Genomic DNA, 25,555 nt, shown 5'->3' on the forward strand with positions numbered 1-25,555 from the left:
AGAGCTACGAGGCTCATGCAGCTAACAAATAAGGCAAGGCTTATGACCTACAAATTAGCATTGGGGCTACAAGGCTAACACAGTTAACGGTTAGCTAATGTAAAACCACCAGCTCATGAGTTTAGAAAAGTTTCTTTTTCTCAAGATCTCAAATGAGGTATTTCATTATCTCAGGAAAACAACATTGGTCATGTGGTGATGATTAATATAAATATCTTGATATCTCAAACAATTGACTTATTATAACAGGAAAACAAGTCAATAAAATGTAAATATAAATTGAAATAAAGACTGAATTATAGTGTTATAGTGTCTAAACAATATGAACCAATAACGTTTGTAATACATTTGTAATAATGTTTCATCACCTCAACTTATCCTTGAGAAACAGTTACGGTTACGTCTCCATATTGAAGGAATTGTGACAGTACACTGATTTCATGGAAACATTTACAGATTTTTACATTTTTCTTTACAGTTGTATTTTTTGTTTTTTAATTTTATGTTGTCTTTTTTTAATGCTGTTATTGTCCAAATGTACAGTTCACTCACTAGTTCATACATGCAAACAGAGGCCGTCTGATTTGAAATGTCGGGTTTTGTGATGTCATTAAATCCAGTACATTTACATCTGTTGCAAGAAAAATATTGGATATGGGCTTTTTAATGACCCAAATAGAACTAAGGTAAATGTAGATCCCTTTCTTCACTATTATGAACATTAATCGAAATATGGGCACTTTTAGTAATTAACATTATTTGCATTGCAGATTTAAGGTAAGTATCTAGGTAAGTGAAGTGTCGTAGTATCAGTAGGTGGATTTGAGGTATGATTTTTTGAAGGGTGGGATGTTATGTTATGAAACTCACACCTGTGATGTCACCTTAAGGAAAACGTCATGACATCACAGGAATGAATCAGCTCCACTCATTATTATCAAGCGACGAAGGCCCGTGGATGAGTGAAAGGTCTTCAGAATGACACCGCGACTCTACCAGTCCTGACTCCGAGCTTAAACGATCTGCTTAGATATGAAATCCTGCGCTGTGACTCCTCTAGCTAGTCTACACCAGCCCAAATCCTCAAGAGGCCTCACAGGACTACACTTCCCGTGATGCTCTCGCCACTCTGTGACGTGACGAACGTGGGAGGGGCGTGTGTGTGTTTTTTTAACCTCCATATTTTATTTACTATTTATTTATTTCATTTTTAAGGCAGAAATGGAGGACGATGGCGTCTTGTGTGTCATCCAGACCCCACAGACGAATTTGTAACGTAACGCGAAATGAAATCTAACACGACACGAGAAAAAGCAGCCAGAGCAGATTTGACACAATAGAGAAAAATGAGAACAATAGCCACGTTCAGTCGTATGCTCAGTTTTCTTTCGTTTTGATCGTTTCTGGGATTGTTATTATTTTTTGGACTGGGGACGAATGCGAATGAAAATATGCGAGTCGCTGTGAGAGCCGGGCATTTTTAGACTATTCGGATGCGTTCAGTGCAGATGCAGTGTGAAAACCTTGGGCTGTGAGAGCACGTTGGGACTGGATAAGGAGAGGGAGTGAGAGAGAGAGCGAGAGAGAGAGAGAGAGAGAGAGAGAGAGAGAGAGAGTCATAGAAAACACTGAATGGCACCGAAACCCACACATACACAGATAATTCATATAATCCATCCATTCAGCAACCGCTGTAACTCTGCATTTATCTCCCGTGAACCTCAAACCCCCCCGCAAAGGGAGCGGGGGAGAGCGGATTTGATGGCAAGTTTTCTTGATGCTGGTCGTTTTTTGAAGATGCACATGTAACTAAACGCTGCCAAAGCAGAAGAACAGAACAGGAGCAGGAGAGAGGAGAAGTGGGGGGACGGAGGATCCACGGAGGCTAGAAAAAGAGGAAAATCATCGGTATCGCACCGGCAGGAGAAGAGAAACGAGGAAGCAAAGAAAAAGAAAGAAAGGAGAAAAAAAAATCATTCTTGTTCCTGCCTCCATCCACAATAACATTATTTCTAATGCGAGGCCAGGGAGTATGCGACCCGGCGCTAACAGGTGAGTACGAGCAGCCCCCAACGGAGCGCTTTATTATTCCCGGGTTTGGGTTTCGGGTCACCCCGCTGGTTGCAGCTCCCCCTCGGGCTGCGAAGCCCTCCAGCCGCCGCGCTCTGCTCCAGCAGCATTGTTTATAACGGCTGTGCTAACATAAGCTAAGCTAAGCTAGCAGTGTGAATGGCTGCGACTTAGCTAGCTAGCTAGCTTAAACTAAGCAACTGTGCGACCTAGCACAAACAGCCCGCTGACGGGGGGCTTGTGAGCGTGTCTGCTTCATTATATATTTTTTTAAATTCAGACGTTTGGCTGAAGAAATGATTTAAATATGGTATTAGCTAGCAGTGTCCGGGATGTGATGCAGATGGAGCTGGAGCAGGCTAGGCTAGGCTGAGCTAGCTAGGCTAGCTGGTAACCCTGCTGGGTGCTGGGCTGGTTTGGGGTGTATGTATGTAGCACTATGTATGTAGCTGTGTATGTGAGAGAGTGTGTGTGTTAGCCACTTAGCACGCTAGCTGGAAATGTTAAACACGTTTAGAGTTATGTGGTCGATGCTGCAGCTCTCAGTGTGTATTCTTCATGTAGCTAGCTAGTGTACTTGTGAATATTCAGCAGTGCAGTTGGAGTGAGAGGTGTGTTTTCGTAGCTAACACACACACACACACACACACACACACACACGGAATAAAACAAGCTGCCTAGTTGCCCAGCATTGTGTTAGCAGGCTAGGCTATCTGGACTGCACTGAGCTCAGGTCAAGGTTTGGATGTTATTAATTTTGTAATCGGTGGGTAGTAAATGTGTAGGACCGTGTGGTTTTTAGCTACTAATAAGAATAAAGCTCTAAGCTCTAGTGGAGGTAAATCCTGGCTGAGAGAGGCTATGATTTGCCGGTTAAATCATGTAGCTAACACTGGTGTTGACAAGTCAGCAACATCCCACGTCTTTTGCTTAGCAACTTCATTAAAAAGGAGGCTTATATGAGATTGAAGGGTGATAGTCAAGGGGGGGTTGCTGTGTCATAGGTAATGATAATGGTTTCGATAATGAAAGTGCAAAGCCATTCCAGGGTTTTCTTCTTAGTCAGTGTGCTTTCGCATAGACTTTCAAACAAAACCACCCTGCCACATGCTTGGGTTTGGGTGAATTTGGGCCAAGGATTAGGGAGAAACTAGACGACGTCTAGGGACACTTGATGGCAATGTAAAGCTCATTTGATATTTGCTGCAAACTGAGGAAGATGAGCTGCAGTCATTATGTGCAACGAGAAATTGGCTCTGCACCTACACTGAGGGAGATGTGGGTGTATGTGCTATATACAGTACTGAAAAGCTGTAAAGGCGTTTATCTGGGCAGGTTATTTGAACATTGGAACATAAATACAATAAATAAACAACCCATTAGGATCGTTGAGTGTTAACTATTTCCAGCTCCCACCTGGAGGAAGGCCAGGATTTCCAGTTCCTGTCCAGCACCTAGTTTGTCTAAGCAGTCCTTCCTTAAAGTCAATCAGGTGAGCTGCTGGTGGAACTGAGCAGATCCACACAGTGGCTGGAGTTCACCGAGAAGTCGGGAACCTAAGCTGTTGTTCTTTGAGAACATTAACCAACCTTTCAATAACGATACTGATGAACAGCATATTTTGACTGCTGGCTGTTTGTTTGGATTTTACTGGTAGACACACACTTACTACGTGACTTTGGACAACATGTGGCAAAACTACCATATTATTATTCTCTTGGTGGACTTGATCCGGCCTCTTAAACCAGATGTAATTGATCAGCCAGGACATGTTTGGGGTCCACCTTTGCCTCTTTATTTGTTCACTGACGCTATGAGACTAACATTGCTGCCCGACTCAAGAACTCAATAGTCACCCAGATTCTTTCTGTAAGTGCAAGCCCACACACCTCTCTCTCAAACCTTGCAAACTGCATCCAGCTCTTCCAATAAGGTGCCATAGACGCGTGGATGTGGTTAAGGACGCAGTGTGACTTACTGTGGACCCTTAAAAAATGACCCAGTGGAATTGTGTTCATGTTTGTGTTTTAGTTCCCAGCAATACTGAAATCCCAGCAATCCACGTCCATAAATCTGCACCATCTTCATGAAAAGCTGGATGTGCATCAAGTGAGTTGAGAAAAGTGTGTGGACAGGTATTTCCAGGAAAGATTTGGGTTCGCTTGAATATATGAAATGGTTCGTTGGGAGCATTACTATCACTACATCCGTGGTCAGGGGCGCATATAGTGACTGCGTTTATCACAAAATCGAAAATCAATATGGTCGCATTGTTCACACTGTATGTGATGCATGTGTTGTGTTGCTGTGGGTCGTGTTGTAATCTGTTATCAGTGTGGTCGCTCTCTCTTTAAGCTGCATATGGTTCGAAATGTTTCTGTTCTGCTTCCTCATTTTGTTTCCGGCTCACAATTGGTTCATTTTTTTTTGGGGGGGGGGCGCACTAGAGGTGAATATATAGCCAGCTGTATCTCCTACTTTCATACTGTGCTCATCACTGGTTATTATGGCCAGTTATAAGGGCGTAATCCAGTATTTAAAGGGCCCATATCATAACGCACAGAATTGTCTTTGGTTTTATGAAGCAGAAGAGTATGACAGGATGGACACAGTGATGTTTTCAAACATGCCTTTCAGTCACTAGGTAACTTGGGTGCAAAGTGTGTGTGTGTGTGTGTGTGTGATGTCACAGGAAACTGCTCATTCACACACATGGACTTATTTAGCCTATAGCAGTCATTACAAGTCATTAGGAGAGTTATAAGGAGAGCTCACCTACATACTCCGATGAACCAGATCGTTAACACCACACGTATAATATGCTGTTGGTCCACTGCGGGCCACCTCTGAAGGTGGTATCGGTGGTTTCAGCCTCCAAGACGGATTTTTAAGGTGTGTTAAGGATCAGTATCCTGTTATAGAGGCCGTCCTCTTTTCAGTCTTCAGCTTTTTACGGGTGGTGTGTTTCAATCCGTTTTCCCCCTCTACCAGTGCAGTCAGCCTCTCCCAGGCTTAGCAGTTGGAGAGGTGTTATTGGAATGACATGTAAGGGAAGTTTTCCTTGGTAGGGTCCCTATCAAGACTGCGTGTCTGAATGACGTAAAGCCTGTAACTCTGTAACTCTGTAATGTCCCAGGGGTTAGAGCGTGAACAGGGCTCATGATTCCATACATTCATACCCAAGTGCATGTTAAAGTTTAGAGGCGATGGTCTCGGGGATGATGTCTGAATGTTAAAGTGACTAACTTTGCAGATTAGAGTGACCCAGTGTCGCAGTCTGATGACATTTTTTTGCTAACGTTGACAAAAAAAAGTAGATTGTTATTTTGTGAAATGTTTGAGGAATTTGTTAAGACTCTCTGAACTGACAGACAAAAAAAAACACTGGCCGAAAACGTACGCTTACTTTTCCATGTGCTAATTTTTGTGTACTAACTCAGCCCACAGTTTTTTTTTTTTTCTTCTTCAAAACTTATACCTTAGCCTAAATCTAAGCAATTACCCGAAACACCATTGCAACATCCAATAGCAACTTAACCACCTGTTGTTGTTTTATTTTAATTTTTTATATGACTAAGATATGTAAATGAGTTCTGTTCTGATTGGCTGCCCTGTGTTGTACTCGGTTCATGAAGAAGTCCATGCCGAAGCATCAGGCCCCATAGCATCAGTGTGAATGGGTGGGACTAAATGGCAGTAGGCTCAATGTGTATGTAAATGAGTCGCTTTTAAAACATTGGTTACATAACTTTCTATAAAATTGAAGAAAAAAAAAAAAACCCTGAACCCTTTCCATGATATGGGCACTTTAGCAAATGTGTGTTGCCTCTTGTCTTTTGAAGGTGAAAGGGTGAAGTGTAAGTAACTTGGTGCAGAATAACAAACCCTTAATTTGTCGTTAGGTAGTGTTAAACAATATTAAATGATATTAAAACCGACAATAGAGCTTATTTACATTACTCCTTTCATTCATTTTGGTTATATCTGTATCAACACAAACGTTTGGCAGTTTGTCAACAAACCGCACCTGTTTGTCTTGTTTCATAAAAAACATGCTACAGGCCAGGTGAGGATCACAGCCTCGCCCAAAACGATTCGGAGGAAGCGCTGCTGCAGCAGGTCGCAGCCACCCTGCCCTTCTTAAAGGGAACGTGAAGAGGGCTCACTGTGGGAAAGTTGAACTGCAGAAAGCGAGGCCTTGTGTCAATACACTGTGCAGTACCACAGAGAGCCCAAATACACTCTGCCCGAAGGATGCAGGAAGAAGAGTTTAAAGGGAAACTCCACCCAGTTTACAAAATTCTCTGTAGAATTAAGTGGATGAGGTGAACATCTTCAGAAATTGTTCGATGTGAAATTTCACTGTTAAGAAACATACTGATCTGATTTCTTTACAGCAGTGGTGATGGGAACCAGGTAGATGCCATGACTACAACACACACAGAACCACCAGTGAACCTTCATACTGTAATAATTAAAAAATAAAAATAAGACAGCCCCCCCTAATCATCAGTCAAAGACCGGTCAGTCAAGCGAGATTTAAGTCAAGCATTTTAATGAAGAATTGTAAATAATGGGAATCATAAACTATATTTTATACTATATTTTATATGCAAGCAGGGCTATCTGGCATGCTTGGTAAAAGATAATCTGTGACCTATATCTATATGTATCAAGTATTATATGTATTAACTACTCATTATACATTTACAGCTGGCCCGTAGCAGCAACTAGAATTCTCCCTATTCTAGTCAGTGAAGCATCACAACGATTTTGAAGTTGCTACTTAAGATAAAAATAATGCTGTGTTGCTTTAATGACCCCTTAGACTTTATATTGAGAAATCTTGATACACATTTTGTCTTAAAGCATCTTCAAGCATTTTATATTAAGTGTTTTAAACTCCAAAGCTACTGCACTAAAATACAATACACTACAATTCTGCTACATGTTAAATATTCTTGTAATGCTGACCCAGGTGGATTTAGCCCCAATTACTTCATTTGATTTGGGCTTATTATGGATAAATCGTGTTGTATTTCGATTCGGTGGGGGTTTTTGTTTCTTGTTGGGTCTCTCCTTAGCGAATGTTACATTAAATTGCATACAGATACAGGTGTGTTACGGTAGTAGATGCAGAAGTTTTCACGAGGCTGGGGGCAATGGGATGATTTATAACGAGGGTTGGGCAGCACGAAAAGACCTCATATTGGATATGCTTATGGAGAAATACAGAAATGGAGAAATACAATATGATGTGATGAAAACCTTGTATAATGTTAAAATATCAGTATTTATTTGTAGCATCAAAAACATGCCATGCTGGATATTTAAATAGTACATGTGTAACTGTTTATTAAAGTATTTTTTTTTTATAATAACTAATAAATAAATAAGACTGCATCTTTTTTTTTTGTTACTGATTTGGCAAAGTGCGCTGGATTGTGTTGTGCAGTGTATTATAAAGAAGCAGCAGTGCTTGTAAACTGTCCCTCAGCTACCTAGTACACTTTCACGGGTGCTCTTGTTGGGGGGGGGGGGGGGGGGGGGAGACACACATTCCCCCCCACACTTCCTGTAGTGTACTACAGTCCGTTAGAATGACCGTGTGGATCATATGAACATTTATAGAGCAGTTTGGTTTGGTGCCATCATGATCATAACATTTTAGCTGATAATTGATCATTAGCTTATTATTATTATTATTATTATTATTATTTTATTTATTTATTTATTTTTTTTACATAAAGTACAAATCTGAATTGCTTCCTTGCTGGAATCGTTCTGAGGATTTCACATTAATTTCTTATTAACAATCTTTATTAGTTTAGTTGTTCAATTACCTCTCTCATGTTTAATTTCAAAAGCCTGATTTATTCTCATTCTGTTTACGTATCTTCCTTATTGCTGTTTTATTGAGTTGCTTGTCTGTAATTTATTTTCTGTTCCGCCTGGGATAAATAAGGATCCCCCTCAATGCAAACTCGAGCTGAAAAAAAAGACGCACAGCACAAACTAGTGTTTACGGTCACGTAGATTTTGTATAGTGTCACAGCACCAACATCCATGACTGCTGCTTTAAATTTGTGAGTATGTGTAGCAACAGCATAACAGGCACTTGGGATACCGTAGCATACGCTTAGCAATCCTAGCATCCTTGCCACCGTTGGAACAGTATAGGAATTCTCTAGGGATCCACATAGCAACCACCTGGGATGTGTTAAGTACTGCTCAGAAATTGCATAGCATTTGAAATGGCATAGCCATGCCTAGAAAGCCCATAGCTACCCATGGCTACCACTTTAAATGTTATGTTTCATGCTCATACACTTTTTCTTTTCTGTTGCCTTTTCACAGACCAGCTTCTTATTGTATGTGTGTGTGTTTTTCAGTTGAATGCAGAGGGGATGTCGGGCAGTAAGGCTCTGGGCGGGGCGAGGCGGCGGCGAACCCGCTGCCGACGCTGTCAGGCCTGCATGCGCACTGAGTGTGGAGAGTGCCACTTCTGCAAAGACATGAAGAAATTTGGGGGTCCGGGACGCATGAAACAGTCCTGCCTGCTTCGACAGTGCACTGCGGTAAGTTCTCATTTTATACCTGTACATTTACAGTGTTATTAATATTCAATCTTAATGAGAGACTGTAACTCCACCTCAGTTTATATCACAATACCTGTAAATTATTTACAAATGTATTAAAATGGAGATGAAGGAATAAATGAAGAAACATAGCGTTGATGGATATAGAGAAGAATTAGTAGATGCACAGTTTTATCAGGTTCTAATTCTTTCATTTGTGTTTGTGTGCGCAGCCTGTTCTTCCTCACACGGCGGTGTGTTTTGCATGTGGTGAGGCGGGTAAGGAGGACACAGTGGAGTCGGAGGAGGAGAAGTTCAGCCTCTCTCTGATGGAGTGCACAATCTGCAACGAGATCATACACCCCAGCTGCCTTAAGGTGTGTGTAAAACGGATGTGACTATAGGAAGAGTCCCCATCATGATAAATGTCCACATTGGACACGCATTGCAGTATTGTTACATATGTAGCTTATTTAAAAATCAGCAATACAAGTCATTTCAAGTCGTTTTACCACAGGTATTAACTTCTCACATTTCATTAGAGCATCAAACAGCAATTAAAATAAGTATGAAATTATTCCACTTTACCTTTAGTTTATAAATGTGTTTACTGTTTAGATTATAGCAGCATAAACACATGTTTACAGTTCAGATAAGTGTTAACGTGTGTTTACTGTTCAGATTATAAAACTGCAAACCTGTGTTTATTGTTCAGATTAAGACTGTAAATGTGTATTTACTGTTCAGATTATAGCAGCGTGTTTACTGTTCAGATTAAAAACGTAAATGCGTGTTTACGCTGCTATAATCTGAACTGTAACCGTGTTTGCGCTGCTATAATCTATATATGCTATAATTACTGTTGATTTTAGCGGCGTAAACACGTGTTTACTGTTAATTATAGCAGCATGACCCTGTGTTTACTGTTCAGTTTATAGCAGCGTAAGCACGTTTACTGTTCAGATTATAAAACTGTAAACCTGTGTTTATTGTTCAGGTTATAAGGCTGTAAACGTGTGTTTACAGTTTAGATTATAGCAGAGTAAACGTGTGTTTACTGTGGAGATTATAAGACTGTAAATGTAAGTTTACTGTTCAGATTATAGCAGCGTTTTTACTGTTCAGATTAGAACAGCATAAATGTGTGTTTACTGTTCAGATTAGAACAGCGTAAACGTGTGTTTACTGTTCAGATTAAGCGTAAATGCATGTTTACGCTGCTATAATCTGAACTGTAACCACGTTTCCGCTGCTATAATCTAAACAGTAAACATGTTTACTGTTTATTATAGCAGTGTAAACATGGTTTACTGTTGATTTATTGCGGCATAAGCGCGTGTTTACTGTTGATTATAGCAGCATAAATGTGTGTTTACTGTTCATATTATAACAAGGAAAAAGTGTGTTTATTGTTCAGATTGTAAGAGTGTAAACACATGTTTTAAGGGTGTAACAGTACAGGGTGTAAAAGTTATACAGCTGTTCGGACCTCACGGTTTGCTACAAGTATGATACAACAAGGAAGGAAAAAAAAACAGCAAAACTTACAGGTCTTTTCATTTTATTTGGACAGACAGTTGTGCAAGTAAGTTTGTTCAAACTTGTGCAGTTAATACAGTGTATTAAAAAAGCAAATGTTAACGTGCCAACCTAACTTTTTACATATTAAGCTGTTCGGATGGCATGCATGCATGTGAAGATGCCATATATATCCTAATAGTGCATACCGTGTATTCTCCATGGGAATACATGTACCGACTCTGTGTGATAGTTTGGTACAGATACACATACCGTTACACACCTACATGTCTACTGTTTATGATTGTTTATAACCACATAAATGGTTGTTTAGATTCATGTGTATCTGAATCTCATGTGCAGCTTATCAATAAATCAAATGTAGCAAAGGAAAGAAGGTAAAGGGGGGGCGGGCACTGTAGTAAGTGAAGGGTGAAGATGGTCACGTTCTCAGGGGGAAAAGGTGAAGGTCTGTGGAGGCGGGTGAATGGTAAAGATACTGGTGACATTGTAGACTTTTACATACCTGTTCAAACTGAAGCGCTGTAGTGGGAGAACAATTGCAAACATTTTTTCCCATAAAACAGCTGAGAGAGAGGAATAGGAGTTTGTTTATGTGTGTTTATTGTTGATCACAGATGGGCAAGGCGGAGGGCATCATCAATGAGGAAATTCCAAACTGCTGGGAATGCCCCAAGTGCCATAAAGAAGGCAAAACTAGCAAGGTGAGATACTGCCCTCAACACACACACACACACACCCAAACACCCCCTGGAGTTCATAAAAGAGTTTATGGTCCCTCTGTCATTCTGTAGTTCTATCTGGCCTAAGTTTTCCAAGAAATGGCAGAAACCTTTTTTTTTTTTTTTCTTCTTCTTTCTTTCACACTGCACCCAGGCCGATTCTGGCTCATTTTGGAGAGGGGCTCATTATCGGTTTACTTTCACACAGAAGAATTCCATTGGAACCGTGGATCCATTTCAAACGTCACTTTTCTGTGCATTCTGCATACACCTTCAGCCTCCTATGAGAAAGAGAAGCCGCTTCTAGCCATGCTTCAACAGATCACCTACAGTCACCTGACAAATGAGCCAATCGCATAAGCCCACACGCATAGCGCATAGCTTTCCCATGCATAACAGGAGAGTGCACCATAGTCCGCGTGAAGCGAAACCCAGACCACCGTGGAGGACCAGAGGTTGGTTCTTGGGGCTGCTCCCAGGCTCAAAAACAACTTTCATAATTGCTTAAACGTGCAAATATGTGAGAACGTCCTTAGTGTTAAGGATTGAGAGAGTGTTCAGTGTGATGCTCTCTTGACCATTTATGAAATTACATACTATATATACGCTGGCTGCTGATGGCGAGCAGTGTGATCCTTTAAAAATCATCATTGTGCTAAGATGCTTTTGGGAAACTTGGCCCAGAAAGAATTAGAGACTTCAAATTCCAAGCATTGTTCTTTGCTCCTCAAAAAAGCAACCCAACAGTGACGTCAGGTACTTGCATTCTGGAACGGTGACAGGAGAGCTATGTGCCAGATCACTGAATGAAACTCTCTGACAGACACAAACAGGGTTTTTGAATTTCTCCTCTTTCCTACCCTTTGGTAAACGCATGTTTCAAACTCTGTAGGTGTAGTCCTGTGTACATTGTTCCCCATGGTGTCTTCCCGGGCTCTTTGCTGTCTAAAATCAAAATGTATTTAGATCAAATACATTCCCTAATGTAATTTCCTGCTAAACGAGTGTTGTCTCGTAAGATTCAGTTCATGGATTTAAAACAAAAAAAAGTTGTTTTGGACGTGTTTCCATTTCTGATTTTATGCACATGGTAAATTCTGCACAGTCTGCTTCCAGTGTCCCCATAATCTACTGATCAGGACTCTGCGTCTGTTTATTTTATTAGCTTGTTCTCCATCAGAGCCGTCGGCAGAGAGATGCTGTCTCTCTGAGCTCCTTGAGAACTTTCCATTTAGAGCGGCTGAAAATTTAAAGGGATGACCCATCATGCCTTCAGCTGGCTGAGTGCTTTTACTTACTGTTGGCAACTGAGCTATTGCTTTTAATGAGCTAATCTTCTTCTGTTTTGACGCTCCTGTGAGTGTGATGCATCTATTTTTAGTTATGCCATCTTTGGAACATTAGTGATGGGTGCTTACACCTGTGTCAGAAGCTTCTGTTGCTTTTTTAGATGCTCTCTTTGTGTATGTGTGAATCTCTGCTACTGTTTACTCTCTAAGGATGGTGATGGTTTGGGAAAGAGAAGACTGGATAATGGCGAGGTCGGCCGCTGGAAGCTAACAGACGATCCGCCGCCCAGCAAAAAGAAACCGCCTTCAGTGGACGAAGCACGGCAGGATGGCCACAAACGCAAGAAGGAGAAGGAGCTGCCCCAGGATAGTGGGCCAAAGAAGAAGGTCAGCATGGCGGTGAAGATTTAGTTAGACGTTAGATGAGCAGATACAGTTAGATACGTTTTACCATGTGGTTAGATTGTGAATAGAAATTCCACCTTTTATTCAAGTCTTTTATTTATTTATTTATTTATTATTTTTAAATGTAATGAATGTATTTTCTATCACAGATGAAAGGCGCTCGTGAAAAGCATCTAAAAAAGGTAGGACTACTTAATTGAAGTTATATGCCTTATTTACACGCACTGTAGTAGTACTAGTAGTGACTTGTATGCAGCAGGGCAATTAAAGCTTTAGTGAGACTAAAGGTGTGTGGGGGTGTTCAGTAACCTCTTATAGACCTGCTTATGTGGCACTGTGATCTTTTAACGTCGGCTATATACAGGCACAGTATGTTTTAGTTTTCATAACTCAACATGTTTGAGGCATGTAGTTAGCACAACTTGTGCTCAATTATTTAGTAACTGCTATGAATGAAGGATAGCAGTTAATGAACAATACATGGTAAATACTTTCAATTATTCATAATAGATGCTGAATAATTCATAGTAAATACTGAGTATTTCACAGTGGATGCTGCGTAATTAATACTGAATATGGAATAATTAATGGTAAAGATGCCAAAGCATTTGAGGTTACTTAAATAATTCATAGTGAATATGAAATCATTAAGAATATTCACAAAAATGTTTGATATGGAATTATCCATGGTGGATGCTTAATTCACTGTAGATGCTGAAAAAATTATTGTGGATGCTAAATAATACACACTAGGTATTTAATAATGCACAGTAGACATGGATAAAAAAAAAAACTCATGCTGGATACAAAAGAATTCTGAATGCTGAATTATTACAGTAGGTGTGAATAATTCATGTTTGATGCTGAATTTGTAGTGAATTATGAATAAAAGCCTTATGATGAATAATTAAATAAGCCTGCAGTTTAGAATCCTTTTTTTATTTGTCCTAGAAGCAGAAGCCCAACTCCTCCGACTCCGCTGAGACGAATGGCCCAAACCCATCTGATGGAGGTCAGGGGTCAGGTCCTGTAGCTGCTCAGCCTCCGTCGTCGGCCTCCAGTCAGCGCGAGAAACTGGAGCGCTTTAAGCGTATGTGCCAAATGCTGGAACGCAATCGGGACTCCTCCTCGTCTTCTTCTTCCAGCTCGGAATCAGACTCTGAGTCAGATTCGGATTCCGCCTCTCCGGCCAACGCCTCGGACCCTTCCTCTCCAGCCACGGCATACAGGGAGCGAGAGCGGGAGAGAGAGAGGAATCGGCGCTTGGCCGAGCTTGGCTTTAGTGCCAGTGAGGACTCTGAGGGTGAGGGGGCGGGCGCTGAACAGGAGCGGGACACTGGGGAGGACCTTCAGCAGAGGCGTAGAGGTGATAGTGCCCCCCGCGGGCGAAAGGCAGCTATGGCAACCGAGGCAGAGGACGAGGATGGGGACAGAAACAGAAAACCCACGTCTCTGCCTCCACCTTCTCCACTGTCCTCCACCCAGCAGCAGCCACCGGCAGGCCATGCCCAGCAGCCCGGCTCGGAGGGCCTGACCAAAAGGAGTAATGGTCAGGAAACGCGGAACGGCCGGACGAGAGCTGGTGGCCGAGAAACGCAAGAAAAGGAGAATGCCAACAGCAGCGCAGTCACTAACCATCGACACAACACAGTATGTTTTTTATTTTAATTAATCATTATATTGATTTGATTGCTTAATTAGGAGGCTGGCTAGTTCTGGATCTAACAATTGAGCATGTAAAATGTGAAATTCTCATTTCAGCAGGCTGCTTATGGAATCAGAGCCAATAGATAGTCTATCAGAGCAGTGATAATTTTACTTTAAGGGGTAAATGGGCCCATTTAATCGCATTGACTGATTTTGCCACAGCATTATTATTTGACTAGCGTTCATGTGATCTTCACTTTTCTATCCAACCAGTGTTATTTCTTTTTCACATTGCAGCCCGGCGGTACGGGAAAGGCCAGAAGCGGCAGCAAGATCCGCGCTGCAGCTAGACAGACGGGAACTTCCACCAAGAGTAGCACGACGACGTCAGGAAGCGGGACGGCTAATGGAGGAAGCGGGGCGCTTCTGTCGAACGCGGGTGGCGTTCCGGCTGCCTCCTGCCCGTCACGGCTCTCTGCGACCCAGCTGGTAAAGCGTGGCCCAGCGGCCGTGCCCTCACCCCCCAGGCCTGTACAGATGGAGCGCCACCTGGTGCGTCCACCACCCGCCTGCCCCGAACCGCACTGCCTACCCCTGGACAGTGGCGCCTCACATGTTCTGCCCCGAGACGTCTGGCTCAGAGTGTTTCAGCACCTCAGCCAGAGGCAGCTCTGCGTCTGCATGAGGGTCTGCAGGACATGGAGCCGCTGGTGAGCTCTTTAGGTGGTCTCGGGACTTGGTGCTTTGGGTTTATGCCTTGGCTGACTATTTGTGTTCGATTTTTGTGAATATGTGGGAAAAAGGATGTTGTCTGCTTATAATAATAATAATAATAATAATAATAATTGATAATGCTTGACGGCAAGGATGGTAAAGGCAAACATGGACGGATTTCCACAAAGACTAGCCAGAGTCAAAGCACGTAGGCAGTTGAGTTGAGAATGATGTGCATGGAGCAGGCAGGTGAGGGCAGGGGAGACACTAGGCTTTGCGCTTGCAAGGACAGTTGGTTGAAGTTGGCTACCTCTGCTGACCTTCAGAGGAAAGCAACCTCTTCAACCACCAGCAACGCCCCCACCCAAGCAGCATTGGCTGGTTTTGGCCGGTAGCTGTCTTTGTAACTCAGTATCTTTGTTACCAGACAAGATGCCCCATTAACCTTTTGTTGTGTTTGTTGTTCCTAATGTTTAGAGTTAACTAATGCAGATTGTGGGATATAGGACTCCCTTTTTAACCCTTAGAACTAATTTTTAAGAGTTTTTAAGAGTCCACTCTGATCTGTTAAATGGGAAAGAAATTCAGGACCTCTTCAATTCAGTAAACTATGAATTTTCCAAATTGATTAATGACAGCATTTGCAGATGTTGCAGTTGTTTGTACACTTGTGCATGCAGACCTCTTGATTGCTGCATGGTATTTCATACATTGGATGATCCCCAAAACACGTAGGACCCGGTTTACACCTCTAAGTATTAGTATAAATAAAAGCTAATGAGTGGAGATGTGGTTGATAATGAATAGCTACGCCTAATATAGTTCCTATATCTGTGCATCCCTAGTGCTAAACTGTGAGCAGACTAATCTGATATGTGACTAAAGCCCCTTTTCAGACATGCTAGGTAACCCAGAACTTTTTCGGACATTACCCAGAGATCCTGTATGTGTATGTGCAAATGTCTTTGTACCTGCCAGCCCCCTAGTACAAAGTCCAGGTAATATGCGAGTGAGCTCATTTTTTAAATAGAGCAGGTCATTTTCCCAAGAATTTACAGTGGGCATGTTGCATGTTGCATTAGTCAGTAGCCTCATTCGCCTCTTTGATGCGCTGTAAACAAGACATTTCAATATGGTCTGCAGTGTGCAGAAGGCACAGCAAACAGACGCCGCCCCCTGTCTAAACCATGCAGGACACTTCCTGTAGTCTGACACGGACAATCTCCAGCTGTACGCTACGTGTGTGAAAGGGTTACTTCAGATAACCCCGATCCTCCGGACGTTTTCCTGAACTTCATATGTGAAAATACATAGGACGCTTTTAGCTGTGCTTGTATGAGTGTAATATATATGCACTGTTAGTGTTTAATCTGCTGGACTTTTCAAACAGATGTTAACATGAGGAGAAAAAAACATTTGTAGTACAGTGCAAAAAAAAATCCAGTTTGAGATTCAGCTCTGAGATATACAACCTGGAGTTTTCTTCAGTTGTGACACAGTAGTTGCAGGTTTTAAATTTTCTGTGTGGTTTTCAGGTGCTGTGATAAGAGATTGTGGACTCAGATCGACTTGAGTCGTCAGAGGTCCATCACCCCCCCGATGCTGAGTGGTATAATCCGCCGCCAGCCTGTTTCCCTCAACCTGGGCTATACCAATATCTCCAAAAAACAGCTCATGTGGCTCATCAATCGCTTACAAGGTAGGTTACCCTCTTGTCATCTTTTATATAGTGTAAATTCCAGCCCTTTAATGGTGGACATCGCACCGGCAGTGTGTTTGAGCTTAAATAACTTTACAGCCCTTTTAAGGCATCAACTCTTGTGTGTTTCTCCTCCCTCTCAGGTTTGTTGGAGTTGAATGTGTCCGGCTGCCCATGGTCTTCTGTATCCGCGCTGTGTCAGGCGGTGTGTCCTTGTCTGCGCCTGCTTGACCTCAGCCGAGTGGAGGACCTCAAAGACTCGCACCTAAAAGAGCTGCTGGCTCCACCCTCTTCTGACACTCGGACAGGTCTTTAGCTTTCCATGGCTTTCCTGCTGTATTTACCTGACTAACTGTATCCCATTCATCATGAAAAAGCGCATGTGCTGGAGACCCATCTGAGCGGTCAAATCTGGATGCTCTATGATGCTGATATGATCCATATATAGTCATTCTGACAGACTGTAATACACTACAGGATGTGTAGGGGGCGATATAGCTTAAACCCTAAACTGAAATACTTAATACTTAAAGTAAGGCAGGTCATGCTCCCTAGGGCGGGTTGTCTATACATTTGACAAGTAGACAAACACAAGACAGCAAGGTGAAACTTATTGTAGACAATTAATTCCATGCCGCATCCTTAAGACATGAAGCACTTCACTATTCCCCCTCACAGCACAGACTTCTCCGCTTTCTCCACTGTTCGCACTATTAGTACTCAAACAGCTTTTGCATCTGTGATGCTTGCTGTGTCGCAAAGCCTAGGCTGCAGCTGGGGAGGGCTGCATTTCCCAGTGTCTAAATCACTAAGATCTTTCACACAAACAAGAAATGACTTTATATGACCAGAGGAGCACCAGCGATAGTGTTGGCTTAACTCTGAGGATTGGAAATACTGGTATATCTATCTACATCAGCAAACTAATGCTGGAGTCCAGCCCCTATTGACCATTCCTGGCTTAGATGACTAAATTTGAAACTATGTTTATACATGTAAAATCCAGCAAATCACCTAAAGTTTCCATAAATTTCATGATTCGCCACGTTAATTACACTAAAAACATATTGTGGCAATTTCCTTTTGATAAAAAATGTGTTGGATGCAAAAAAGTAAGTAAGCCATCTAGTTCATGTTAAAAAGGTTACAGGCACCCTACACTCAATACAGTGGCACCGCACACACCAATTAGGGATTGCTGGGATAGGATCTTCCCCTAGAAATCTCTGATGCGCTGAAGTTTTGGCACAAAGTTCAAGTGTTTTCCATCGAGCGGAGAGATTTGTGGAATTGTGAGCAAAAATAAGACTTTCGAATGTGGAGAACGCTGCTCAGTGCGTTTTTAAGTTTTGACTGGAACCCGAGTGTTTTTCGCAAGCGGGTTTTGAAAGGAAATGATATTGTTGAGCAGCTTTTTAAGTTTTAATTGAAGGCAGCATGCTGGAACGGGTGTTCGATTTCATTAGCTATGATCTCCGAGCACCGGTGTCCTCTCAAAGTGTCACGTTTCTTTTCAAGACCTAATAATCTGTCAAACCTTTTGGCACAAAGTTGGTTCCATTTGAAAAGCATTTACAGCAAAGTGGAGAGCAACCTCTGCTGCCGGTCTGATTACAGTTACAGTTGATGGTCGAGATTACCTTTCATACCACAAATACATATAATCATGTTCCAGACAATAACGTCAGACTGGAAAAATGTAACAGATTCAGACAAACATCTCATAAAGCCGCTCAGAAGGTCAGCCCTGACTGGACATGAACTATTTCTGGCCTTTATTTGGCACAAAATATGGGAACCAGCGCTGGATCAGACTACAGGGTAAACATATCAGAGGGAACATTTGCGCAAAGTGTACAGATCTTTTAGTTATCATCATTATCAGCAGCTGACAGTAAGATGGTTTAAATTGACAGACCTGGGATTAACCTGAAAAAACCTTTACAGTCAGATCCATAAGTATTTGGACAGTGACTTTTATTCAAGATTTAACACACACAAAATAAAATCTAAATACTGTATTATCTGTTAATGAATGTTTACAAAGTCCCTGCATTTACACTCAAAAATAGAAAGGCTCATTGTTTGGTGTAAAGAGGCAAATTTGGCCAAAAAGGTGTCCTTAATGATGGTATATTGGCAGATACCAAGAATAATTACAGTGCTGAGCCAAATGTATTAAATTGCAAAAGTAATTTAGGGTCATAAATACAATCACAGAAAGGCCTAATTACTAAATACTAATTTCTAATAATAATGCATATTCCTCCTTTAGAGAGCTGGGTTTCATGGACAGCAAAGTGGTTTTCATTTTCACGTTTCAATTTTCTTGGATAGTTTTTACAGTGAGCGTGAAAGGGTTAAATTACATAAACCATCATTGCAAGCAACCAAGACATGAATTTTCACGAATGTAGAACGTGCTGGTCTCTGAGGACGAACCGCTGCAAGCTTTGTGACTGGGTGTACAAAAGACATCACAAGTGGCAATCGTCAGGGTCCAAGCACTGTACAGTGTTCTTGGACAGGAACTGTAGCATTTTTGCAGTATTTCTGTGTAGGTAGAAAAAACACACAGTATTTTTTGGTTATTTAACAAGATTCAGCTTTGTGTCTGTTTTAGCTGATGCGCCTTTTGAAGAATAGGAATTAGCGCCCCCTGCTGGGCTGATGTAGGGTCGTATGTGGACAAAAAGATCTTCAGAACCACAGATGGCCAGGTCTTGCATGGTTATTGAATTAATTTAGTCCACATCTGTTTCTCCTATATTTTGGTCTGAATTTTTATGTTTAAGGAACGTCGGACTCAGCTGGGTTTGGAATTTGTCACCTTTTCTGAACTACCTTTGTGAGCTGATGCTTTTTTTTTTTTCCTTTTCTTTCCTCTCCCTCCTCTCTCCAATGTCTAAACCATGCTTTGTATGTTCAGGGGAAAACCGTGGTGGGCGTTTCCAGAACGTGACGGAGTTGCGGTTATCTGGGCTGGAAGTGACAGATGCTGTGTCGCGGCTGCTGGTCCGCTACCTGCCTCACCTGACCAAGCTGGACCTGAGTCAGTGCGGCCAAATCACAGACCAGACCGTACACACACTCACCTCCCCGATGTCCCCGCTGAGGGAGAGCCTCACACATGTCAACCTCGCAGGTATCACTCACTCACTTACTTACTCACTCACTCACTGATCAGTAATAGTTTTTCACCCGTGTGCATGTGTGATTTAGCGCCTGTTGGTTGAAATTGATGCTATGTTTCTTAACCTCCTTAATGAATTTACTGAATTTTTACTGGTTGAGTTCTTATCCAATAACTTGATGTTTTGCTGGGGTTCACCTTTTTTAATTAATTAATTTATTTATTTTTTATAAATAATAAGAATACCAGGTCACTGTTTTTAGAAATGAAAGACTATTGAATGGTTAAAAATAATATGTGAGCATAACTAGGGATTACTAGTTTACAATACTGGTTACATTCACTGATATTGAATTGGTACCTATTGGTATTAGTTGTTGTTAATTATTGTTATTTTATTGTATTTAAATTTCTTTATGTAGTAAGAGAATTAAGAGGATAACATATTTTCTGCATTCTATGAAATTTGTAATGATGAAAGCAGAAATTAATTTACCTGTAAAGCAATTATAATTATATAGGATTATTTGCTCTGGTCACTCCTGGTTCAGCTGACAACAGAATTTTTTTAGTAGCTAAGGCCTACATTGTGTTCTTTTTCTGAATTTTATATTTATTCACTTAAACCAGGCTGTTACTGCGCCTTTTGCGGCTGATATAAGACTCTTGTATATGAGCTCTGATTGGCTGTTCTGTATTGCCCCTAATTCAGAAAGCCCTCAGAACTGAAACCCTTTTTGAGAACTGCAGTGTGAGTGGGTGGGGCTAAATTGGTAGGCTGGATGGGTGGAGCTAAACAGCAGGGGAGCTTTATTAAACTTAGAAACACACTTTACTTATTATTATTATTATTATTGTTGTTGTTGTTGTTGTTTGTGGTGTAACTGTTGTATGTTTACTACATATAATAATTTATAAAAAAAAAAACACTATGGGGTCAGTGAGAACATACACCTGGACTATTGGGCAGCCACCTCAGCGGTGAGCAACTGGGGGTAAGATGCCTTGCTCAAGGACCTCATCTGTGAATGTTAAGGGAGGAGAAAAGTCCTTTTAATTCCTGAATAGGTGGAGATATGCAAATAAGTTGCTTCTGAAGAAACATTCCCGTATATGGATTGCATGGACGGGGGAATGAACAGCTATGTTTTTTGCATCAGTGTTGTCCATTCACCAGAACTTTGTATGTGTGTTTCAGGTTGTGTGAAAGTGACGGAGCAGTGTTTGTCCCTGCTGCGGCGGTGTGTGTCCCTGCAAAGTGTGGACCTGCGCTCGTGCGGGCTCGTCTCTCCGGACGCCGGCCAGATCCACTCGTTCCCTTCCCCTGACGACAGACTGCTGCTGAAGAACAGCTAAAGCCCCCCACCCCCAAACCCCTTCCTCACTCACATACAAACATGCAGATACATGTACGCACACACATATACACACACACGCACACTACTGGACGTCCCGGGGACACGGCGGACACACTGAGACGTGGCAAGCCACCGAGACAAGGGGGGGGATCCTGTTTGCTGCAGTTGATGTTATTATTATTATTTTTTTGTTCCTGGATCAACTATTTGTGAATGGACTTAAAGAGACAAAAAAAAGACAACAAGCATGTACATATTCAGTATCAGTGGTGTGTGTGTGTGTGTGTGTGTGTGTGTGTGTGTGTGTGGGCGCGAGCGAGTGTGTGTTAATGTGCTTTACTGTAAAATAATCCAGTTTGTCTGCTCAGCAGCCCACCCCACCCAATCCCCAGTCTTTCAGTCTGTCTAATCTCCCCCTTCCCCCATACTCACCTTTGTACAGGTAAGGCTCCCAGGGTTCTAGCGGAGAAGCCGGCTCTACTGGCGGCATATTTGCACTAGGCAGTGGACGGCTAACAGTGTAACTCTACACAGAATGTATCCACCGCTAGAGAGGTTCTTCCAAACAGAAACAAACAAAAACAACGAGCCAGAGGGGTAGGCTAATGTCGTCGTCGTCGGGGTGGGCTGGTGTTGGTGTGTGTGTGTGTGTGTGTGTGTGTGTGTGAGAGATGTGTGAAAGCTGTAAACAGTGTTAACGTATATATTTCCAGTCTGGGGGGGGAGGGTGTGTGTGTGTGTGTGGGTGGGTGCCCACTGTCCGTCTTTGACAAGAAGGCAGAACCGAAACATCACTGACCCCAAACACGAGCCTGAGGGGGGAGGAGGGGTGTGTGTTTGTGTGGTGGTGTTTTTGTTTACTTATTTTTTTTTCCCCCTCGTCTTTAACCCATTCATGTCCAGCAGCCAAACTTGTGCACTCACTCACTCACAGCAACAAGGGTTCTGAATAGTACTGAGAGATGACCATGTTTTGATCCTATATGGAACCCTTTTTAAAAGGTTCTATAAAGAACCATCTACAGGAGATGCATTTGTATACAAGTTGACATGGATCATGGTCGCTACTTTTTTTTTTTGATAGTGTAGTTGATTGGTCACCCTGAAACATTTGAATTTGCATGTCATTCCCATGCTTTTATTCACATTAAAATGTGGATTGAACTGAGTGATTATTCTCATCTCTTCTTGCCGTCTGGTTTGATTGGCCAAGCGAATGTCTCCAGGTTTGTGCTCAGAGAACATGCAGAGCATATTTAACATGTCAGATATGGACATTAATGGGTTAATGTTTACCACGGTAACACCATCACCTCACCGCTTTCCTCCCTCCTGCCTTTTTTTTTTTTCTTTTTCCTTCCTATCTCCTCTTTACCCTTCACCCAGGCTACCTCCTTATTTGTTTTCATTGTTTTCCCACCGAGATTGCTTTGGCATCATTAGAATATATATATATATATATATATATATATATAAACACACACTTTGACTGTAGGCCACACCCCTTTTTCCTTAATTATTTTTTTTCTATCTGGACCAATATTACTTTCCTTCCCTTTTTTTGGTGTGTGTATGTGGGGTCCCTCCATGCGTGCAATGTCTGCATTTCCCCCTGCAACATACAGCCCTGCCTCTCTTTCCCCCTGTCACCCCTGGTGACCTGCGTAGTTGGGGTGTTCTTCATCCACCTATACCTACAGCTCCACTCCGGAGCGTTGCCAGTCCAGTGCCACGCTTGCACCGTGCAGCTTTGCCAAGACTAGTTATCTTTATTAACTCCGCTGTCTGTTTCGTTCTGTTATAGGGGGCGCTGCAACACACACACACCCACCACCCCAGGCAGGTTGCAGTTTTCTCCCCACACTGCACTGAGAATACACACCCTGTTACGCCTTCATTTCAGATGAGACTTTGGTTAATGGGTCCACCATGGCAACACCACCACTTCACCGCGTTTTTCCCTCCTGCCTTTTTTCTTCCTTCTGGACTTCTCCCTTCATCTGCTGGGTTTTTTTTCCCCTTTTTCTCTTCCTTCTCCCCACCTAGACCATGCCCCTTTTATTTCCTACCTCCTTTTGTGTTTTCATTTTAAATAGGCCACACCCCCTTTTTGTACCTTTAAGTTTAGACCGGTTTAATGCCCCCACCCATCCTGTCTTTTCTTTTCTTGAAAGGCTAACCACCTCCCCAAAAATCTGGCTAACCGAATCTGAAAAAGGCAGGTCAGCGCTCCGATCTGTTCTTTCCCTGCTCGCATCCTCGCTATCCCTTCGTCGGAGTTAAAAGACTTGGTTTCAGGCCTGCGGTCGTCAGTTTAGGCAATATTTATTAGTTTGTGGATACATTTAAACAGGGACTGTTTGAAGCAATGGCTTTCCTAAGCTCACCAAATTGGCAAAACAGGGTGTTTTGTTTAAAATCCCCCCCCCCCCCCCCTCTTTTTTTTTTTTTTTTTTTAACTTTTGGCGAAGTGCCACTCATTGGTTCTAGAGCTGTAATCAACTTTGATGAGCCAGAAAGTTTAAGAAGACAGTTTTAATGGGCCAAGATATGGTTTGTCGTGTGTGCGCGAGAGAGTGTGCGCGAGAGAGTGTGTGCGAGAGAAAGTGGTATTGGGTAATAATTTCACAGTTAAAGACCATAGTGTTGGTTTTCCTTGCATTGTGTTATGGTCACAGATATGAGCCACAGGTCTGCAGTAGTAGTCCTTTCAGTTTGAGACACGCAAGCAGGAGTCTGACCGTGTTTTACTTTCTTCCAGGGCTGCACGATATGGCCGGAATACCAGTATTGCGATTACATTGCTGCGTATTGCAAATTCTATACTTCGATACACCTTGAAACAGATTCAAAACACACTGGGGGATCAATGTGACGTGGCTTGTGTGTACATTTTAACCGAAGTGATTTTCATTTACTGTGATTTCTTAAATGGTACATATTGTAGACAGTAATGTGACGTAGTTAATGACTCGGTTAACTACCTTTTTTTGGATTACACGAACACCATGATTCATCGGCGCGCCCATAGAAGCTGAAAATGCTCTTAAAAGGGTCATATTTACATGATCTCTCTTCATCCCTATGAATGAAACAGGCTTTTTTTTTTTTGTTTGTGTAGTTGTTGTCGTGCCTTTAAGACTGATTGACATATGCAAATGAGCTCTGTTCTAATTGTCAAAAAGTGAAAGGTCTGACAGGAGGAGTTATGTAAATGTAGTGTGACCACGTCACAACATAGCATCCATAAAGCATCCATACATGGACCAAGGAGAGAATATGCTCTGCGATTGGGCGATTATCATGACGTGCTCATTTGCATTTTGCATATCAGTATTGCAAAAGCTATCACCGCGTTTAGCGAACAATGTATCGTGCAGCCCTAACGAACAGAAATGACATAAACGTGTCGGAACGTGCATCCGAAACAGGGTCCAGTACTTTACAGTAGATGTACGGGAGGAGGGAGGAGGAGGGGGGAGGGGGTATAAGCACGGGTTGGAAAACGACGACCCTTAAATTTGGAGCGGTCAGGCCGGGAAGTGTGACCGCTCGCTGTCAGTGGGAAATGCCTTACCGCTTGTGTTGTACGAAACTTTCACTGATGCGTTCAGATCCGTTTTCTGTGCGCGAGATCACGAGAGCGCGTGGACGCTGATGAAATACACGATGTGCACAATCCGCTCCACGCGAGCCGTGGGGTGTTTTTGGAATCAATGAACGCATCGTTTCACGATTATCAGGGGTTTCAAAATGATGCAGTCAATGATTCCCCCACTCTCGTTCTTCCAGTGTTTTTAAAATCCATATCAGGTGACCTTAGACCCTTGTCTTACCTGGCTCCTCCCTCAATCCCTGGCTCCCCCCCCGTCCCACCCCACCCCACTCCCCTTCACCTCCAGCATCATCTGAACCAAACTGTTCTGCACAGGGTTGGAACGAAATCTCTCACGAGAACGAATCTTTTGCCAAATTCTTCTTTTGTTCTTCGTTCAGGGGCATTTAAAAAAATCCATTTCTTTGCTTCTTTTTGTTGAGTTACTTTTCTCATTCTTTTTCCATTGTTTCTTCCTTCGTGTTGATCAAAGCGAGGATGAAAAATTGAAACGATGGGGGGGGAAAAGGCAGGAAAGAAAAAAAAAAAAGAAAAAACCTCAAGGCAGCTACTTTAAGAGTGACTACTGTAAAATGACTAACTAAATAAAGACAATGGGGTTTGTTTTTATTTGTGCTGTGTTTTCTTCACTGTGCACCTTCACTAGCGCTTCTACAGCTGCTTCGTTAAACAGCCCAGCTCCTACATTTGCATTTTAATTGTTGAGCTCCACTTTTAGCATCTGAGTTTGTGGAAAAAAAAGTTTGTGGCCATTATTATTATTGTTATTATGACGACAGGACAGG

At 42.2% G+C, this 25,555-nt stretch overlaps 1 protein-coding gene across 4 annotated transcripts; it reads left to right on the plus strand.

The window, feature by feature from the left end:
• The first annotated feature begins 1,222 nt into the window (after positions 1-1,222).
• Positions 1,223-25,364, plus strand: LOC140551918 (F-box/LRR-repeat protein 19). Of its 4 annotated transcripts, XR_011979290.1 has the most exons (13): positions 1,223-2,052; positions 8,463-8,648; positions 8,882-9,025; positions 10,805-10,891; positions 12,409-12,585; positions 12,753-12,785; positions 13,555-14,253; positions 14,548-14,960; positions 16,500-16,663; positions 16,807-16,971; positions 19,593-19,808; positions 20,995-23,372; positions 23,441-25,364. XR_011979290.1 is itself a non-coding variant. In XM_072675716.1 (12 exons), the coding sequence occupies exons 2-12, from the start codon at positions 8,478-8,480 to the stop codon at positions 21,150-21,152; spliced, it is 2,427 nt and encodes an 808-aa protein (XP_072531817.1). In that variant the 5' UTR covers positions 1,223-2,052; positions 8,463-8,477; the 3' UTR covers positions 21,153-25,364. The 4 variants fall into 4 exon arrangements, 3 of the variants coding, with proteins under 3 accessions (XP_072531817.1, XP_072531819.1, XP_072531818.1); XM_072675716.1 differs by having other exon boundaries at positions 20,995-25,364; XM_072675718.1 differs by having other exon boundaries at positions 13,558-14,253; positions 20,995-25,364.
• Positions 25,365-25,555: the final 191 nt, after the last annotated feature.

The sequence above is a fragment of the Salminus brasiliensis genome, chromosome 3, assembly GCF_030463535.1.
Source record: "Salminus brasiliensis chromosome 3, fSalBra1.hap2, whole genome shotgun sequence".
NCBI lineage: Eukaryota > Metazoa > Chordata > Actinopteri > Characiformes > Bryconidae > Salminus > Salminus brasiliensis.

Bases quoted from the DNA above. Each gene is read 5' to 3' on its own strand.
- LOC140551918 (XM_072675716.1), top strand. From the start codon at position 8,478: ATGTCGGGCAGTAAGGCTCTGGGCGGGGCGAGGCGGCGGCGAACCCGC. The intron at 12,586-12,752 runs GTCAGCATGGCG...TTTCTATCACAG, and splicing joins ATAGTGGGCCAAAGAAGAAG to ATGAAAGGCGCTCGTGAAAA. The intron at 16,664-16,806 runs GTAGGTTACCCT...CCTCCCTCTCAG, and splicing joins GCTCATCAATCGCTTACAAG to GTTTGTTGGAGTTGAATGTG.